The 21,930-nt window shown below is 37.6% G+C and overlaps 1 protein-coding gene across 1 annotated transcript in view; it reads left to right on the top strand.

Moving 5' to 3' along the window:
- Window positions 1–20,072, top strand: part of LOC129495511 (neurexophilin-2) — a 111,492-nt gene extending 91,420 nt beyond the window's left edge. The window contains exon 2 of the mRNA XM_055303095.1: window positions 17,656–20,072. Coding sequence (XP_055159070.1) covers window positions 17,656–18,399 — 744 coding nt within the window. The 3' untranslated portion in view covers window positions 18,400–20,072. The remainder of the gene's footprint in view (window positions 1–17,655) is intronic.
- Window positions 20,073–21,930: the final 1,858 nt, after the last annotated feature.

Raw genomic sequence — 21,930 nt, 5'->3', positions numbered from 1 at the left:
GATTTAAAATAGATTTGGGGTGGGGGGCACTTGGGTAGCTCCGTCAGTTAAGCGTCGACTCTTGATTTTGGCTCAGGTCATAATCTCAGGGTCTTGAAATCGAGCCTCAAGTCAGACTCCATGCTTAGCAGGATGTCTCCTTGAGATTCTCTCTCTCTCTCTCTCTCTCTCTCTGGCCTCTGCCCCTCCCCGCACCACATGCGAGCATGCACTCTCTCTAAAAATAAAATAGAATAGATTTGGGAACAGAATACAAGAATTATGGATGAATTAGATGTGAGATAGTGAAAATGGGGGAGGGCTTCAAGCATAACACAAGGATCCAGGTTGAGTTACTGGTGGAGGGAGACATATTAGGGAAAAAGTTTAATTAAGAGGTTGATTAGGTCTTAATACTTATGTGTATATAAAGACCTAGTGAATCACTGATTGTTCCTCCTTCCCAATAACACATTGGGAAGGTGTCCACTGGTTATTAAATATTCTGGCTTACTTAGTCGATTGCTAAAGATGTCTACAAAAGCCAAGAGCAGTACAGTGAGAAATGGAATATTATCTATGTGGTTCAGGTCCAGAGCACTTTTAGTCTGAAAAAATCAGATCTCTCGACAACACTGTAACATATCTAAATATCTTTTTCCCTGGTCCTTTACTTTGACATGAGCACTCCTAGAAAAGTATCCTCTCTCCTTAGCAAGTCAGTGGATGCTGCACTAATTCTCCCCTTGTCACTGGAGGACATTCTTCATGTAGTCTCTCTTTCCCTGTTTAAACAGAGTAAGCCACAACATCCCTTTTTCAGATCCCTTCCTAAATCTGACCATACTCCTGAACTAAGTCCAACAATCCTTGCCTTCTGAATCCAAAGGCTGGAATTATGCTTGACTCTCCAAGGCACAGAGTGGCCAGGATCCCATCAGAAATTGTAGCATATCATTTTGTTCCTATTTCAAGTATGGCTTTTCTCTCCAGGTTTCCTACAAAACCACAGACAGTTATACTTTTTGATTTTGATCCCCAATAATTTAAAAATGTTAAATGGTTATTTGGATATAGCCCAGGAATGATTTTACAATATGTAAAATCTCCTGGGCAAATTTAACCATGTCATTTAATATTGAAATTATGTTGGCATTTTATGGGAAGGGTTACACTTTTTCAGCAGCGTATAATTGTATACTTACTAAACGTGTACTTTATTTGGACATAAAATAAATGCTGGGCTTTGAAACTGTAAGAATAAGAAAATGTATCTTAAAATCATTCAGCCTAGTGAAGGGACACCAACTCAGGTGCTGTTATAGGAGTATAATGGTGGGCCCACCAATGGGTAGGGAATGACCAAGTCCACTAGATTATCAAAGACGCTCCATGATGGGGATGTTGCTATGAACTATTTTGAAGCTGATATAACTGCAACAAGCATCTACTACCTCTGATTTCAAGTTGTATATTTGTTTTAAGATCCTTACTGCTCTCATTCATGAAGCTTATAGTAATTGTTACACATTTGAACTCACATAAAATCGTGCATTAATAAATGGCATTGATGTCTCTTATATATACTAAAATTCTACGAAAGCTTACATTTAGGGGGGGAAAAGATTCTATTGCTTTGTTATTGTGAAAACACCGCCCTAGGTAACAGGGAGCTTTTTAAAGTCTCATGATCAGGTCACAGTAGATCTTAGAAAATGCACTGGGCCAGATGCCTGATGGGTGTGGCTTGACAGGAAATGTTTGCAAGAGCCAAGGCCACTGCCTGTGGGCCTGAACCAGTTCCTAATCCCAGGACAATCCTGTTCGACCTTTCCCAGGACTTCTGAACCACATGTTGGAAGAAGGGGGGCAGAGAACGGAGGGAAGGCTACTCAAGAGTTTGCAGAAAGACAGAAAAGACTTTGACTTGATCTTATTTGCAAACGATTACAGACACTGAGGAAGAAGCCATGACAGATCTTAGCTGGTATCAGATGACTGAAAGATAGCTCCCTAGGTGTATGCGTAGCTGTGCCAGTGGCCAGGAAGTCACAAAAACCCATGGGGCCATGGGCACACTACCTCAGCCCAGCAGAGACTACATGAAGCAATGTTGCTATCATTTGAGTTGTAACAAAGAGCTCTCCAGCCCCCCCGCCCCTAAAAAAAAAAAAACCTTCTATCTTCATATTTAACTGCTACTTACACTGTCACAGAGGAATCAGGTCATGTTTTACAAACTGGGAAACCAGTGTTATGTGCTTTCCATGGTTCAAGTTGTTGCAGGATCTCTTTTCCTTCAGGTCCTGCAGTTTTTGGTCACCCCTCTTGAAAGAATGAAAGGTAGACCAGACAAAGGGTGGTGGGTAGCAAAGCGAGGTTTATTGAATGAAGCAAAGTTTATTTAGAGTGCAAAGCTCCCGAAGAGGGAGGGGATCTGAGAGTGTTGCCAATTTGGGGTTTAAATCCAGGAGTTTTTATGGGCTCTGTGGTATGGGCTGTTTTAATCTGATTAATCTTCCATGCACCTGTTACCCAATCAGGTCCTACCTATCAGGGAATGTTCACATGGGAAAAGGCAGAGGGCTCCTTGCAGGGTAGTGTTTCCTAGCCTTGAGGATCGAGAGGGAAGTGGCCGCCACTGCCCGAGGGCACGCTGGCCAGCACAAGCCACCAGATCAAGCTCTTTGTTTAAAAATCCCACTGGCTGTTGAGCTGGCCCCAGGCCTGGGTTAGGACGCCCAAGGCCATTCCCTCCCATTCTGTCACGTACAAGTCTGAAGTCGTCCCAATAGGAAGACTTAACTCTGGGGTGCTGAGTAAAGCCTAAAACAACAGGATGTGGTCTTTTTCTTTTTAAGGATACTTTTCCTCTTAGGACGGAGCCCCTTGTCCCTGCCTGTCTTTCTTCTGTCTTCCATTAAAGTGAACTCATCTGCTAGAAAGCTAGATCCATAGATCTTGAAATCCAGGTAAAATTGGGGCTAACAGTAAAGACCAGCAAGTTAATCTCAGATTCCAGATGGAAGAGGAAGTCACGGGAATGAATACCCCTTGAGAGTAATGGAATTTAGTCTTTCTTTATAACACTCTGTAAATTAAGTTTTTCAATCATTACTTCTAACTCTTTCAGATATTATCTTGGAATTTTTTTCTATTTAGTTTTCATTATCCCTCTATTGGATTGTCATTACTGCTTATTTAGGTCTGTTCTACAAACATGCGACTCCTCTTTCCGCATCTCCACTATTTTTTTCTACTTGACTACTTTTTTGACTCCATTTTATTTAGGATCTAGAACATTTTCCAAAGTGGCCTAAGAGTAGAGCCTAGGAAATAATAAGTTGTGAAAGGTTCAGGATGTTACACACTGCCAGTCAGATTTATGTACGCAGTTTTTATTGGACACTTACTGTGAATCAAACACAGTGATAAGCACTGGAGACATGAAGGCGAACAAGATATAGTAGCTGCCTTCAAGGAGTTTACAAGAAGAAGAGTCAAGTGAAAAATAAATAATAATGATAATAATAAAACAACATGACAAGTGAAGCAATTTGAACTTCCACAGTTTACTCTTGGAAGAACATGGAGACATTTGACTCTAAATCTGAACCTATGATGAAATCACAATCAAGCATCTCCCTTATTAGGTCCTATGGAGAATATAAGAAAATGGGAGGCATAAATGAGTCATCAAAATAAGATATTCTCACATGAACATAATTATTAAAATTAAAAGGCAGTATTGGAGTTCTCCAGAGATACCGAATCAATAGGATAGACAGATGATAAAAAAAAAAAAAAGATAGATGGATGGATAGATGGGTAGATAAGTGGAAACCTAAAAAGCCATATTTCAAGGGATGGCTTCTTGCAATTGTGGGGGCTGGCAAGTCCAATATCCATAGGACAGGCCCCAGAAACTTTCAGGCAAGAGTTAATGCTTCAGTTTTGAGGCAGAATTGCTTCTTCCTCAAACACAACTTTGTCTTTAAGACATTTCAACTGATTGGATAATGCCCACCCACAACAAGAAAAGTAATCTCCTTTACCTAGAGTCAAACTCATCTGCTGTGGAGAAAACACCAAAGGTGTGGCTGGACAACTTTTGCTAAAGACGTTGAGTGTAAGACTCATGGATCCAATCAACTATCTCAGTAGAAACCAGGAATAGAGATAGAATTATCCAAAAAAGATATGTGGAGGGCACTCTTGTTAATGGCTTGGACCCCAGTGAATGACACAGGAGACTGATGAGGTTTTAAGGAATTTATACCACCAGAAATGTCACCGGCTTGGACTGAAAGGTACAGTACAGGGAAAGGACAAGATGAAGAAAGACTCAAGAGGGCAGAGTCATGGATCGGAGACCAGAGCCCCCAAGACCTCCTTGGGCTTCAAGGGTGGAGCCAGCCCAGAGGACAGCGTGTTTGCTCTTGCCCCAAATGATCCAAATGATTCTGATATGGACTTGGATGACAAATGATGGAACAGCAAAGTGTCAAAGATTTAGGGAGGAGTCTAAAGAAAATTGACCTGGATTTGAATTTAGATTTCATTCTTAGTAAGATTTTTTTTTCTTCTAAAGCATTTAAACTGTTATGCAACTGAATATATTTTCTTTTTTTTAAGATTTTATTTATTTATTCATGAGAGACAGAGAGAGAGAGAGAGAGAGGCAGAGACATAGGCAGAGGGAGAAGCAGGCTTCCTGCAAAGAGCTCAATGCAGGACTCGATCCTCTACCAGGGATCACGCCTGGAGCCAAAGGCAGACACTTTACTGCTGAGCCACCCAGATGCCCCTGAATACAATATATTTTCTTAAAAATAACTAAAAATAACATACAAAAGATGTATTATTTATATTAAACAGAGAAAATATAAATGCACATTAAAATAGTCATAGTTATCTGACTTTAATTTTCTTTGGTTTTCTTAGTTTCATTTTCTAGAATAAACTTCATTTTGTAATGAAAAGAAATTTTTTATTTGTAAGGTAAATATGTTATGTTATATTACATCCTATTATTTGTATTCTATTAATCAAGTTGCTTTTTGGTGTCAAATCCATTAGAATATCAGTGTGGAAAAAAATCAGTGACTTGATAAAAAAGACCTGATTTCCAGATTTATTGCTGCCTTTCAATACTTGGACCTTGGACAAGCCCTCTTAAAGTCTCTAAGGCTATTTCTTGCCCTACACACCTCACAAAATAGATGTAAGAATCAAATTAAGTTATTTATGAAGACTGTAATTCTCAGTATAAATGTTAGGAATAATTATTGCAAAAAATAATTTGAACAATATTATCAGTTTCACTTGCACAAGTATATGCATTTGTGTTTTTTATTGAATAGGACTTTTATCATATGGAAATTGTCATATAAATAGCCTACATTTATATAGACTCATGTAAAAATCCCCAATAGACCGAATGTTTGCATTTAAGTGAAATATCATACTATGTATCTAAAACCACTTGAAGATTTATTTTAAATGAATAAATGCCAGGTCTGTCGAAAGAAGTTAACCAATAAATACTGACATTCTGAACTGAAAAAGGGAGAGTCAACTAATTATGAATGTTAACCATATCTACAATATACCTTCATCGCAACACCTAGAATAGTGTTGGAATAACTGAGCACCATCACCTAGCTGAGTTGACACTTAAAACTAATCATCACGGGGCACCTGGCTATCTCAGTTGGTAGAGTATGTGAGTCTTACTCTTGAGGTCATTAAGTTTGAGCCCCACGTTGGGTATAGAGATTACTTAAAAAAAAACAAACAAACAAACAAACAATAAATAAGACCTTTAAAAAACTAACCATCACAGGCAGTATACGCTAATTGCCAGACTAATGGTACCTGAAGATTGAAATGCCAAATGGATTTGATGGAAAATCCCTCCAGGATTTGATGCCCTCCTCCTAACCACCATCTCCTGTCTCTGTCTGCAACACCCACCCCATGTTGAAACTCTGCCTAAACTGACATAGAAATAACAATAACTGGCATTTCCACTCATTCAACTGTTCTTCCCTCTGTTGTAACTTCCCTTTTCAAATGCCAACTTTTAGAGGTCAAGACACAGATGTGTGTTGTTCCTCCCAGGCATTATATGAGAAGTATTTATTTGTTTCTATCACGTGAAGCTCTTCTCTCTCATTAAAATCTTGGGTGGGGTTTATAAGGACACAAGGGTGAAAACAGACCATACCACTTACCACTTACAGTCTCTAACTACAAAAGGACTATTTTTTATTCTCTTCGATTATTAAAAGAAAACAAAAACAAAACAAAAAACCTTACCTTGTTTGACTTTGCAAAACGTGCAGTAAATGAGACTGCAATCTGACCCCGTTTCATTCTGGAAACATGGTCATCTCATAACACTTAGCAGTCCCCTACCACAAGGCATCCTCAACATTTGTTTCTAGCCTGTTCATGCTTAAGAGCCCCTATTATTCAGCTTGCTAATACAAAATGGAATCCAAATTTTCTTCCACACCATTTCCCCTAAATGTTTACAGAAATTATGGTATGTGCATGCACATGTGTATTTATACTTATGATATTTCTGTGTATCAGAGTGTCTGTGTGTGATTTTTTTTTTTTTTTGCATAGGTTGTGTCATTGCTTTTCCAGATTACTGTCATCAGGATAAAATAGGAATTGCCATATTTAACCTTAGCAATAAAACTACTGCCAAGCATTGCAATCTAGCTTTTTGGCTCTCACTGCTAAGATTTCTGTCTTCACATTTATGTTTCCTGTTAGTTCCTGTATCAATTTAGAAAAATGTAAAGGGTAGCTATTAAAAGATATCTGGAAGGTAAAATGAATTTGCTACTCTCAGCAGAAAGGAAGGATGTCCACTGTGTAGCTTTTTTCTGCTAAGCGATCATTTGTTTTTCAACTTGCAAAATGAATTTTGAAACAATGCCACATTATGCCACAAAATATTAATAGGCACAATTAATATATTGATATATGTTTGATTTTACCATCCTTCATTCCCTTTATGTCGTTCTTCTTCTAATCTGCTGTGACAGTTCAGTAATGGAGCCCCAGAAATATGACTTTAGGGTGAGCCGTACTACTAATCATCAATATAGCATTGTGTGTTGTCCATCCTGTTTTGTCGGCAACAATGATAATCTGTAAAATGTCTACTTAGAAAATGCTTTCCAAGATTCCTTTACAAGCAAAAAATTTAATGGGATGCTGAGTTTGATCATGACAGGGATTTTTTTTTTTTTTCTGCCGAATAGGTTGTCATTTTAGTTTTAACTACAGGCTACAGGACAGAATTGTTAAGCAATCCAATTATATAAGCTATATATATAGGCAACAAAAATGAGGTTTTAGGCCTCCTTCATTATTGGCTCTGTAATTCTTCAGCTCTAATGGGATCTGCAGGCCACCTCTAGATCACATAACAGTGGTCACTTTGGGGGTTCTTGGCTTAAACTCATACCCCCAGTAAAATAATTACTGGCTAGCTACATGGATTCCATCATGAGCAACTTACAAACAGATCTATTAAACACACCAGTTATTCTTCCAAATTGGCACTTAGCAGTGATGGTCATTCTCAACAAACATTAATGAATGCTTCCAGCATATCCAAGGGGGGCAAACTAGCTGCCTTTAAAAAAGATCTGTCTGGGATGCCTGGGTGGCTCAGCAGTTGAGCATCTGCCTTTGACTCAGGGCGTGATCCTTGAGTCTCGGGATCGAGTCCCACATCGGGTTCCTTGAGAGGAGCCTGCTTCTCCCTCTGCCTGTGTCTCTGCCTCTCTTTCTATGTCACTCATGAATAAATAAATAAAATCTTTAAAAAATAAAAAAAATTAAAAATTAAAAAAAAAATCTGTCCAGATCAGTATCACTTTATCTCTTGTAGCACATGCCACTCCTATTATTAAGAAGCCAGCCCTCCCAGCTTGGTACAAATCCACACGTCTGGAGCATTCAGTTCATTCTGTCTAGTACTGGAAAGTCATATATATATATATATATATATATATATATATATATATATATTTAGTGGACAGAGGACTACATATTTTTAATGCAGTAGTAAAAAACAGTTAAGGGTGTGGCCTTCCTTGTTAATGGTAGGTGATCTATTCAATCTGTACAATGTGTGTTACATACATTATGTTGTTTTATGGTAAAGCAGTATAGGCTGTACATATTTTATATTCAGTTTAAACACATAAAACTGAAAACATCCTCTTGAGGTATAGATGTCTTTTCAGTGCTATGGTTATGAAAAAAATTAGTTTGTTTTATTTTACCTTTTATTTAAAACATTCACTAGTTCTTGTGAAAACCATAGATATCAGTCAAATTTGTTGTCTACTAGCATCTTTTCACACACATAGAAACATAAAGACAAACCTACATTATTTCAAAATATTGTTATTTATCTAGAGCATACTTAGTTCATTATCAATCAGCATTAATATATATCATATTAATCATATAGTATGATAGAAAAGGGTTGTAACATAATCATGGCAAAGGTCTGGCTCTCCCAGAACCCAACAATATATACAGGGAGTTAGTTAGGGGTGCTGACCCCCATGCAGTCAAAAATCCACATATAACTTTTAACTCCTCTCAAACTGAACTACTAATAACCTATTGACTGGAAGACTTGCCATAACATAAATAGTTTATTAACACATATTTTGTACATCATATGTGTTATATACTGTATTCTTACAATAAAGCAAGCTAGAGAAAAGAAAATATTATTAAGGAAATCATAAGGAAGAGGATATTCATTTACAGTACTGTATGCTATTTATGGAAAAATATCTGCATATAAATGGACCCGCAGAGTTCTAACCCATGTTGTTCCAGGGTCAACTGTACTATAAACCTTCGCAGGTCTTAAGGGTGAAAGACCAGGCCTGCTAGGGTTGCCACCTACGAGCACCAGACCTCCTGATCAGGAATTCAGCCCTGACCAACGTCAGAGTCCACTTATGGTTAATAGAAGCAGTCGTGGACTTTCAGTTATAAGATGAATAAGTTCTCTGGGTCTAATGTACAGCTTGATGACTGTAATTGATAGTACCGTGTTCTATAATTGAAATTTGCCAGGAACCCTTTCTTAAGGGTTCTCACCCACCTCCCCCCAAAAAAGGTAACTGTGAGGTGATGGATGTGTTAATTAACTGGATGCTAGGGATCCTTTTACACCGTAAACATGTATCAAATTATCACGTGGGGCACTTTAAATATATTACAATTTTGTTTGTCAATTATACTTCGGTAAAGTTCTGCAGGGAGAAAAAAGAAAAAAATTAACCTTTCACGAGAAGAAATATAACTATTGTCTTATAATGTTATCACACTCTCATTAGTAATTATAAACAAATCGATACACAATTTGGAACAGGAAAAAAAGGAGTATAAATACCAAGATCGATTCCTTTCCTTGTCACTGATTCATTCATTATCAACTGTCAACTAGTGAATCTTGGATTTCATTTCTCTCATTAGAATAAAGGTATTAATTACTCCATTCTATTCACATCCTGCACTGTTGCTCCCCCTCTTTAGGACTAGCACTCTCTACATCCTGTTGTGCTGATGTGTGCAGATATAGATATCTGTACAGATGTAGATATAGATATAAGTTTCCAATCCTTTATGACAACTACAAATAAGTGAGATATTTATGTGTGATTAATGCTTCTTTTCCTTTCTCTCCTACAAATCCCACAAAGGCAAGAATTCTATCTGCCCCGTGAGAAATGTGCTCCCAATCCCTGGAGCAAAAATGCTAAACCTGGAAGGCATTCAATAAATAGGTGTTGAGTCAGTGACTAAAGATGTTCTGTGTCACCTCAATCCTCTGGCCTACAGAACTCACCTCATTACATGTGTCCCTCCCGCAGAGCTGCCTCACTCTGAGTCACTTTCTACCTCGCGACCTCCTTTTTCTCTCTCAAGTGAACTCTAACCTTTTCCTCCCCTTGCCCCTCGCCCCTGTTTTACCATTGAGAAAATGGTTATGACTCCTAGGATGATGGGACCACAGTGGCAGTGCCAGATTACCATCCCAGTGTTCTGACCCCAACTCCTTCCAGCAAATCAAAGCACTGCTATTTCCATGTCTCCTTCTTCTGTGCTGCGGTTTTTAACCTATTCTGATTGAGTTCATTTTGCCTGCTTCTTTCATTCATTCCATCGCTCTTGCAAGTTTTTCTGTTTGGGTAAATTCAGCCCCTGGAGACTGTGTCAACAGATTCTTTTCTACAATGCATGCACTTGTTTGGGACTCCCCATTTTTTCTCCCAGTCCAGCCATTTGCAAGTGCAATGTGGGAGTACAGTCACATTCATCTGATTGCAGGTATAGGCAAAAGTCAGTGAAGCAATAAATTTACTCCTGCAAAAGCAAAATAATTTGGGGGGAAATATTTCCAAGCTGTTTCAGGCTTCCTACTTTCTTAAACAAAGTGTGTTAATGCCATCCAGTCTGGTCTTGCTAAGTCAGGAGAACTATATATAGAGGCAGTGAGCTTAAAGTGCTGAGCTTCAATTACTTAAGAAATTCAAGCCTTTCATACTCCACTATTGTCACGAAAGTGAAGAGTCAGTGGGTGCTCAATAAACGTGTCAGTTATAATTGTTAAACACTGGGCTGGGACAGCAAGGCTGGTCGAGGTATCTCATCCATTGGCATTTCTTCAAATAAAAACACCATCTGTTAAAATCGCTATAAGATAGAGCTCCCTGGACTGATAATGACATGGCATATATTGAATGGAATTTGAACCCCAGAAGTTCAAAGCTGTAAATGCCCATCAATTCATTTCTGTTATTCACTGTGTATGAAGAAAACTCCCCTCTTCTTCGCTCCCCAACCCTACAGCATGCAGCTTCAGAGAAAAAGCAAAGCTGTCACAATGATGGACATCTAGTAAAGGCTTATCCCATAATTATGGAAAAAGTCTCACTGTCCCCCGAGCCCAGGAGAGAGCAAGTAGCATTCATGATCCTGTAGCACCCAGAGTACTATGACTATAGAATGGCCTTTCTTTCATTAGCTCTCCCTTCCCCCTTGCTAAACAGGTGCAAAGAAAACCCCATCCACAAGTTGATACTGACTCAGTGGGTATGTAGAATCAAGTGTGATGGACTGACTCCAAAATTGAGAAAAGGGACATTTGACTCTAATACAGTCAGCATCTAATTCTATGTAAGATATTGATAGAATAAGCTCTTCTGATGAGCTGCCGGTGATGGAAATTGACCCAGTTTTTAAAAAATTGATGTTAAATAAAAAAATAATAATGAGAACAGACAAATTTATAGTGTACAGTATTGCTGAAGTACTTTATGAGTAATGTATGACTTCCTAAACAACTCAGCAGTTATTTTAGATAACTCAGTAATGCAATAGCTATAAATTGAAAGGCTTGAGAATTCCCGACTTAAAAAAAAAAATTAATCCTAAACCAAGTGCAGCCGAATTAAATGTAAGTTAAATTAAGTTTATGATAACAAAAATGAACTAGCCTTGTGAAAATTCCGAAAGGAAACCTTTAAAAAGAGGATCTTCTCTCCCTGCGCCAGAATACAGAGAGTAACATCAACAGTCTTGAAGTGTGTTGCTAACGTGCGTTTGAGAAGAAGTGATGAAAATGGCACGCACCACCGTGGTCTTCCTTCCCAGACCTGTAACCCCACTATAATCATGAGACAAAAATCAGACAAACTCAAATTGAAGGACGTTCTATGAAATGCCCAACCAGTACTCTTCAAAACATTCGATGTCATCAGAAACTAGGAAAGACTGGGACTCCCAGGTGGCTCAGTTAAGCGTCAGACTCTTGGTTTCAGTTCAGGTCCTGATTTCAGGGTCATGGGATCGAGCCCTGTGTCAGGCTACGTGCTCAGCCTGGAGTCTGCCTGAGAGTCTTTCCCTCCCTCCACCATCTCCCACTCCTGCTTTCTTTCTCTATCAAATAAATAAGTCTTAAAAATAAAAACAAAAACAAAAAAAGGAAACACTGAGAAACTGTCACAGCCAAGACAAGCCTAAGGATTCATGGTGATCACAGTGTGGGATTTTAGATGGGATCCTCTGGTAGATTAAAAAAAACATTAAGGAAAAACAAAGGAAACCTGAGTAAAGTATGGACTTCAGTTCATAATCGTGTGTCAGTATTGGCTCATTAGTTGTGACAACTGTGCTCTAAGATGTTAACAGTATAGGAAATGGGGAGTAGGGTGTATAGTAACTCTCTCTATTGCACAATTTTTCTGTAACTAAAATTACTCTAAAATAAAATGTTTATTGAAAAATATATGACAGATGTAGTTTTTAAAAGGATCTTCTGATATAGTATTTGCAGAGGAAGATGCTTTTTCGTTTATAAATTATTTCCATAATTCGTGACAGTTCTCACATCTGCTACTATAAAATTCATTGCAGCTTCTTTGCCTCTTGGGAAAAAAATGCATTTAATTATCAGCGAAATTCAACTCCAGCTTGTTATGATGAATGATTTGAACCTGTCAGCTTTTTTCCCTCTAAAAACAAAGAACTGGAATGAAATACAGTCTTCTTTCTCTACTCCCTTCCTTCCACCTGCTTCATTTAATTGATGAAGGTTTGAGCTTTTATTAATCTTTTTGAGCTCCTCCGTAAGATGCAGAAAAAGCTAATATGATATCATTGTATCTTGCTAATGTGTGTGCTTTGTGAAATTGATACACCCTGCCAAGACATAAATTACTTAAACTTTGATAAATGTGTGGAAATCAGGGGATGTTCAAACAGATAAAGCACAGCAATTCCTCTTTTTTCTGCCGTTTTTAAACTCCATTTTGTGCTTGCGGTGAAATGTTTTTGCATTATTATTGTAATACGATGGGACAAAAGACAGCAGAAACCAATAGAGAGCTCCAGCAAGTACAAAAGTAACCAGGGGGATACAGCCATGTGTTTTGTAGATAACATCTAACAACGTTGTCTTGGACAGAGTGGTTTGCCAACAGGTTCAGAACCACCTACAGTCTCTCAGCATGTTGTATCATGGAAATTGTCTGTTCAGGAATGAGGGCGCCTGCCAGACATTTTGTACTTTCAGGTCTTTTTGCTGACTCATTTGGTAGGTCAGAATCAAAGAGCCACAAACACATTTTGTTGGCAAAGAGAGCTCACCTGTGCCTGTGATCTATGATCTGGCTATGACTCAGATGCCAGTGAGACTGGAAATATGAGGAAATGATTGATTGATGTTGTGGGGTTGAGAAGGGTGTTCTCTACTCAATCATTAATTTATCTTATGGCATTGAACAAGTTGCTTGATTAACCATTAATCAGTTTCCTGGAGGCCTGAGAGTTCATACAACCCTTTGAAGACAGTTCTTGAATAGGAAACATGGTACTATCCATTGGACCATGTAAGAGCCATCAGTCATTGAATGCCTTTTGCCAGAGATTGGGCTCAGTAATTTCCATCCATTCTTTTATTTGGTCCTTGCAATCAGTCAGCAAAGAAGATATAGATGAGAAAATGGTTTCAGATTAAACACTCAAGTGAGAGGTAGAAGGTCATCCGGCACCGGATCCCTTGGCTTTTTCCACCATGCTGCTTCCATACTGGGAGTATATAAATGAGTGTGGGGCAGGGCTATAGATCATCCAACCCCTAGGCATCCCTGATTAGATCTTTGAGGTTAAGCATGAGGCTTAGGGACTTAGATTGCACAACCATCTCTGTAGACCTGGTCTAGGAGAGGGTACCCTCTCAGCAGTGATGCGTTCATTCTAAGAAAGTATTCAGGAAGGGCATCTGGGTGCCTCAGTGCGTTAAGCATCTGCCTTCAGCTCAGGTCATGATCCCAGGGTCCTGGGATGGAGCCCCACATCAAGCCCCTCATTGGGTTCCCTACTAAGCAGGGAGCCTGCTTCTCCCCCTCCCTATTCCTGCCACTCCCCCTGCTTGTGCTTGCTTTTCTCTCTTAAATAAATAAATAAAATCTTTAAAAAAAAGAGAAGAAGAAGAAGAAGAAGAAGAAGAAGAAGAAGAAGAAGAAGAAGAAGAAGAAGAAGAAGAAAGTATTCCAGGGAGAAGGCCAAACAAGTTATACCAAAGAGAGAGTGAGTTGGGAAAGGAAGCACAATTGTCAGCTTTCTAGGACAATTAGCAATACATTTAATTACACTCTTCTGCCCATACTTCATTATCTGATAACCTTTTGAGATTTGCGTTTAGATTTGGAAATCAGTATTTGTGATAATGGTCATGTATTTATTTTACAGTAATAAACAGGGGCACAGGGGTGGCTCAGTCAGTTAAGTGCCTGACTTGGGTTCAAGTCAGGATCACAGGGTCCTGGGATTGAGCCCCATACCAGGGCTTCTTGCTTAGCGGGGAATTGGCTTGTTCCTCTGCCCCTCTCCCCACTCATAGCCTGCCTCTCTCAAATAAATAAATAAAATCTTAAAAAAAATAAAGTAATAAACAAATGAAGTTATACACAGCTTTTCTTAACTAGTTTAATATTGTTGTCAAAGCAAGTTAAAAATACATGATCTAGGGCAAAGCAAAAAAATTAATATATATATATATATATATCTACTTTTTATCTGAAAATGTCTATTATCTAAAATATTGTTAGTATTTTCCTGAGAACAGAAGGCAATTATAGATCTGTGCTATTAGTTAAATTTTCTTATTTTTTATATGAGCTTACTTTACAATCAAAAGCTCCTTGAACAGTTTGAACCTGTATTGTATTAAAATATATTTTTTAGAAATCAAATTATATCTTAAATTCTCATGTGGAAAATCTTTTCTGAAGAGTGGAAGAGCCTTTCTAAAAGCAATTAGTTACATCTAAGTTATCTGCTTCATAAATTTAAGTTTGTTTTGTTTTAATAGTCTCATTTCTTAGGGTTAGTCACATATGTTTGGATCAAATTATTCATGGCAGAAATGACTACAAAGAAAATATTTTCTTTTAACACTCAGTAAATGATCATTTAGTAGTATTATTCCCGTTTTTGTTATTATCATTGACTAATCTCAGAACCAGCACAGCAGAAGTCCTAGAGATAAGAGGATTTCTTGACATCTTTCATAATGGGGTCTATGATGAGTAAAAGGCCAATATCAGTTAACTTGCAAACTTACTTGTCATTGAATGATGGGTTCACTGTTTATAGGTTTTCAATAATGGAAAAGTAAGGAGAAAATCAGGTCAGGCACTAAATGAGGAAAAATGATCCAGGTGGAAAAAATTCAGGAAAATGTATAATGTAAAGCACACATTTTTAAGGGGGGAAGAAGAAAGATCATGTTGCTGCTGGGAACAAAGAATGTTCTCATACTTCTGAGCAAAAAAATATTTCCGAATGGAAAATGGGTCTTAGTTCTAGAAAAGCATTGATCGGCAGCATGATGTATAAGGGTAAGAACTGAGATTTTTTAAAAACAATTTAGAAGGGCAAAATATCAGAAGGGATTTACCCTATCAGAGATAGGAAGGAAGGCAAGAGTGAGGAAAGAAGTTTGTAAGTTGTACCAAGTAGGGAAGTAGCGATCAGGAGGTAAAGTTCTTGCGGACGAGCTTCTCAGCAAGTAGAAAGTGTCTGTCAGCATGGACCACGAAAGGCACATCTCTTGCAATACTGGAAATGGCTGAAAAATAGATAGTAAACCCTGGACAACAAGAATCACAACCACAAAAAAAGAGAAATTGGACCTTGATCAGCAAGGGGTTCTTATCTGCCCGTGTGTCCTTGGACATCTCACTAGGCAAGAGGCTGGTGGTGTCAGTTGGACCAGGCTGCATCAGTCAGTTCTCAGGAAACTCAAGTCATAACGGAAACCAGCACTGAACTCCATGGGCTAGTACCAATGGATTTAAGTGAGATTTGTGCACATCATAATTAAGAGTGTTCAAAATCAGAAAGCTAGTTGCAGTGTCAAACATACTCAGAATATCTTGAGCCAGGAATCTAGAGTAAGAATTCTTCTTTTCTTGGGGAATATATTCACCTTTCACACCAACAGAGGAAAGAAATATCAACTCAGGATATCCAAGCCCCTAAGAAGGTGGCACGGATTTAGGTTCTCAAAACAGTAAGAATGTGCTTCGTGTCACTTTGTCCTTCTGCAAAACCTCAGTAATTTAAGGGAAAAGAATTCTTAAAAATACTAGACATGAGGAAGAAAAGCCTTCAGGAATTTAATCAAAGGCAAATATATATTATGAACCCTCTGCCCAACATACACAGAAAGAAAAAACCCACACATCCATTGAAGTCCTTAGTTTCCAACTCTAAAGTGATCTTGGGGATGAGGTGTAGGTGAAAATACTTTTCACGAAGCTCTATTAGAACTTTAACTTCTAAACTTTTATGAATATATAGAAGATAACCTCATGTTATTAAACTCTACCATATGGTCGAGTGCAATATTTATGATCCAAGCTGTGTCTTCTTTTTTTTTTTCCTCAAAATTGGATTGAAAGCAATAATTTTTGTAATAATACTGAGACTAGTTTTACCAGGTGCTTTGCCAAGTTTGAAAGGGTTGGGGAAACAGTTCATAAATACAGCTTCACTTCTCTCTCATCCTTTTCATCATGCTGACAGTTTTCTGGAGAATCATTACCAGAGTGGTTTGTGCCATTAGAGATAAGAGGCTATCTGTGTTTCCACTAGAAACCTCTATTTTCCGGACTTTATAACTCATCCATAAATATTCACTCCAGGCAACAGTTTCATATATTATGATTCTGTTCCTCAAAATCAATGTTGACTTAACTAAATGATTTTTAGAAATTAAGGGGAGTCTGACACTACAAAAAGAATAAAAAGAAAAATCAGATGCAGATGTAGTACTGTGTTTCAGTGAGTGTGATCTGAACCACATTTTGTGAAATCCATAAAACATTTGCATTCTTTCTTAGCAATTCCTTCATGGTATATAATTCAGTTATAATAAAATTTTTTGGATAATCTATAGTCTGTTATTAATTCAAAATAGACATTTTCAGTTTGTTTCTGTTGCTGTAAACACCACAAAATTTGAAATTTTTTTTCAACTGAAGCTTTTGTAGAACTTTCTATTACTATGCACACTCCTTTTTTGTTACAGAGTTTGAGATGGAGTTATATCAAAAGCTATGACATTATTTGACCTAAGCCTTTGAGTATAATAATACTCTTAATATTTCCAATATTACACTTAAGAGATTAATCAATATTTTATATTCAGACGGTTTCTAGCTTCTTGGTAGAAACCTTCAGCATTCCAGAGTTGTCCTCACCTGAAAGAGAAGACCTCACAAATTGAATGTTTTTATCAAAGGAGATTCCAAAATATATTGCTTCCTCCAATCTGGAAAGATAATATCATAAAGATTAGGAAGCAAGGACTAAAACCACATCAGCCCATTAAAATGAAATACTTTCTTCCTAATTTGAATTTTGTACTCACAACTTCACATTGCTCGAATAGATGCTCATCCTGTTACACTGTTGAGCCCAAGTGTGTCGTCGAAATGCTATTTATCAAGAATCGAAATAATACTGAAAGCACTTCCCCTGTGCTTTGGCTTTAGTATGTGTGCTCAAAGCCTAACCTGAGGTGTATTTCTCTTTCTTCTTTTCGAACAGCTATTCTGTGACAGTAAGAAGGTGGTGCATGCCACAGAGGGGCTGGACTGGGAAGACAAAGATGGCCCAGGGACTTTGGTCGGAAATGTGGTGCACTCAAGGATCATCAATCCTCTGCGCCTGTTTGTTAAACAGTCTCCAGTCCCAAAGTCTGGACACCTGGCTTATGGGGACAGCATGGAAAACTTTTGGGATTGGCTGGCCAATGTCACGGAGGTTCAGGAGCCATTGGCAAGAACTAAACGGAGGCCAATAGTAAAGACGGGAAAATTCAAGAAGATGTTTGGATGGGGTGACTTCCATTCCAACATTAAAACTGTTAAACTCAACCTCCTCATCACAGGGAAAATTGTTGATCATGGAAATGGAACCTTCAGTGTTTATTTCCGACATAATTCCACAGGCCTAGGCAATGTTTCAGTGAGTTTGGTACCCCCCTCCAAAGTGGTGGAATTTGAAGTTTCCCCACAGTCTACCTTGGAGACCAAGGAATCAAAATCTTTCAATTGTCGCATTGAGTACGAGAAAACAGATCGGGCGAAGAAGACTGCCCTGTGCAATTTTGACCCATCCAAGATCTGCTACCAGGAGCAGACTCAGAGCCATGTGTCTTGGTTGTGCTCCAAACCCTTCAAGGTCATTTGCATTTACATTGCCTTTTACAGTGTTGATTATAAACTTGTGCAGAAAGTCTGTCCTGACTACAATTACCATAGTGAGACTCCATACTTATCTTCTGGCTGAATCTGTCCACAGTGATATAAATGAAGGTTGAATATATATTTAATTAGAATGGCCAAGAACCAAGCTCAGCTCTTCATGGTAAAGGATCCCTTCTGTTTCTGGCAGTGAACCTTAGTTCCCCATTAGGTTTTCAAATTAAAAAGAAAAAAAAAAAAAAGAAACATCTTTAAATGTGAAATGTGTTTGTTTTGGTCATACCTTAATCTAAAAAGTCAAACTGTGTATGAAGCCATCACTTTCACATAGGATGGCTAAGTCCTAGAAATATTGTTGTTTCTCTAAAAGAAGCATCCGTGGTAGCAACATGTAATGAGAAAGAACCGAATTATGCATGTGATAAACATTGCTCTTGAAATGAGCCTGCCTTTGAAATATGTTTTGGAAGGTTACCTTAAAAATAGCAGATTCAGTCAAGTAACTGAAAAGATTGTATTTGATAGATGAATCACATTTCTGACATCAGATTCTTTTTTTATTGCTGTCTTCCCCCCTACCTCCACATCTGTGCTGTTACTGATATGAGAGATGAAGGGGTAAAATTTGTTTCAAAACTCATGTGTGCAGTTACAGTGCCACAGTGGAACTAAAAACATTATTGTCTGAGCTAGGATGGGATGTGATTTAACTTAGCCCTGTATTGATCAGTATCTTTAGGATTCTCATCCGAGTAGTCATATTGGTACGTTGGGAAAGCTAATCTAGATGTATTTTTAAGTCAGTCCCACAATAATGAAGATCATGATGTTTTTAGATTCTTTTGCTAAATTCACTGGTGTGACATTGCCAAAAATACTATAAAATCTGTATTCAAAAAAAAAATCTGTATTCACCCTATAACCCCATTCTATTCGATAGTGTGATTTTATATACACGCCTAGAACAACTCCAAAATTGAGAGAAAGTGATTGTTCCCTAGGCAAGAATAGGGAACAAAATTGGAAGTGGACTGACAAAATTTCAGGATTATGGATTCATCATTTCTAGCCTCCCAGATTAAGTCCTCTTTGCATGTATTTAATTATTTGAATGAGGGATCAAATCCTCCGTGGAAATAAAGAGCATATTTAAACATGACTGGTTATTATTAAATGCTAACAACCAAGATACCTGACTTATCACCAGGCTTTTGAAATCACTTCCAAATTAATGTGGCTTCACAGTCCGAGTCCTTGCCATCTTCTCTGAGGGCCTGTGGACAGTCATCCTGCATCGTAGAGCTGCATGATCTCTGAGTCAGCACAGAAAGAGGGTCTGACTGGCCAGTAATAAGGTTCCTAGAACTTGTCAGACTTATGGAATGCTTACTGTTTTTACAACAGGTGTTCACTTTTGCCCCTTTATCTGTAAAATATCAGTGGGAGTAAAACCTTAAATTAAAAGAAGACAAATCCAACCAACAAAAATGTTCTTACTACATAGTTTAAAAAGCCAACAGCTCTTTCTCTATTTTGCATCTCCATTCCTTTCCTTTTACTGGTGATCTCTGTACAGTGTTTGATTTTGTCTTTTGTAAAAATTGTACTAGGATTAGTGTGTGGTAGTACAGGCTTGAAATTTTTGCTCTGAGTTCATCGGATGCTTTTGTAATTTTGTGGTTGGTGTGACATATTTTGAGGCATCTTTTTATTTTCATCTAGAAACAAGATTAAAATACTATTTATTGTAAAATATGTGGGAACCATATATGTATATATACTTAGAATTTTCTGTGTACAGAGAAAGTATGTGTACACATTTCTATGTAAATAAAAAGAATTTGCTAAATCTGTCACATGACTTCAGGGTTGTTTTTTTTTTTAAGACTCTTCTTGGTTTCGTTCTCACGAGGATTTGTGTATGTGTGTAACACCAAGTGGGCATCGAGTTTTTCCTTATGTACGTATTAAACAAAGCACCTTGGCTATGAAGATTTTAATGTAGAGTAAAAGAATAATTCATATATAGTATTTGGCACATAGCATGGCACCTGGTAAGAACACTACAAGTGTAAGCTTCCATTATGGTTGATATTAATTTTTATTATTACAACATGAAATATATGTTAAAAACTCTCTGATGTTCAAATGTTGAGTGATATAAACATATCCATGCAAAGAGTAAAAATGGAGATCGGTTTACACAATTCTTAGATTTTAGCAGGGTTTGTGGAATTAAAAAAAAAGAAAGAAAGTTTCTCTAGGCATATTTTTTAATTGGAGTAGAACATATGCCACATACATTTTTAAGTCATAATTTCATCTCAAAGACTACATAATTGTCAGTAATGGTACTTGGCACAATATCAATCAGATTCCATTTAAACATGCAAATGCATACATTTCTACAAAACCATTTTTGCCTTTGAATATTGCAGTTGAGGGAAAGGACATTCATGGAAGCTAACTTTACACTCAATTACAAATTCTTCAAAAGTTATAGACCCTTTTAAAAATTAAAATTTAATGATTGTACACCTGAAACTACTATAATGTTGTATATCAATTATACTTCAATAAAAAATTCTTTAAGTTAAAAAAAATTCAGCAGAAATTTAATCCTCTTACAAGGGAGTTGTAAGGCATCTCTCCAGGCTTGCTGCTTACTAGAAAGCAAACTAGTTTGAAGACCTTTTCACCCTCAGCAAAAACAATCTTTTTACTCATCACACTGAATCAGGAAAGAGGCCATATATTTCCATGACTAAGAACAATGTGATCACACCAGCCACAGAGTCTCTAAGATCTGTGGAAAAGAAATGAGAGGAAGAGCCTGTGGACAGCATGCAGCAAAGCAGCAATCAGTAAAAAGGGAACAATTTTCTTCTTACTGCTTGGTACTTGGAATTTTAATGCATTCTCATGATTAGAATAGCAGCAACAAAGAGTGTAGTTCTCGGATATGGCCACCCATAAGAGTACTGATACATATTGCATTACCTTCTTAATCTTTATTCTGCAACACCTTTCTTCCTTATTTTATATGACTCAGATGCTACATGCTACATTTTAGGCATGATTGCTACATTTTAAACACTCCACAATCTGGTTAATTCTGTCTTCATTCAAGACATGATCCTGCTCTTGGAGCTGCAGTCCCGGCTTCCAGAGCCCTGCTATTCAGAGGGTGTGAGCATATCAGCAGTGTTACCTCTAAACTTATTAGAAACACAGAATCTCGGTTCCTAGCCCCAGACATACCAAATTAGGAGTTTTCCTTTATAACAAGATCCCCATGTGACTTGTACACACATTTAATGACTAAGGAGTATTTCCATAGAAAGTCTGATTTAGTGACTGTGCTCTAGGGATTATACACTTTTTTATAGGATATCTACATCTTTTTTTTAAAACCTTTATTTTTTTTTATTTAAGTAGAGTTGACACACAATGTTACATTAGTTTCAGATGTACAACATAGTGATTCAACTTCACTCTACGTTATGTTGTGCTCACCATAAGTGTAGCTACCATCTGCCACCATGCAATGCTGTTACAGTATCATTGACTATAGGAATCTACATCTTAATAAGCATCCCAGGTTATGCTGGTTCAA

This window comes from Nyctereutes procyonoides, unplaced genomic scaffold (assembly GCF_905146905.1).
Source record: "Nyctereutes procyonoides isolate TBG_1078 unplaced genomic scaffold, NYPRO_anot_genome, whole genome shotgun sequence".
NCBI lineage: Eukaryota > Metazoa > Chordata > Mammalia > Carnivora > Canidae > Nyctereutes > Nyctereutes procyonoides.
The sequence above is the reverse complement of the archived record's forward strand: the minus strand, read 5'-3'. Positions and strand labels throughout refer to the sequence as shown.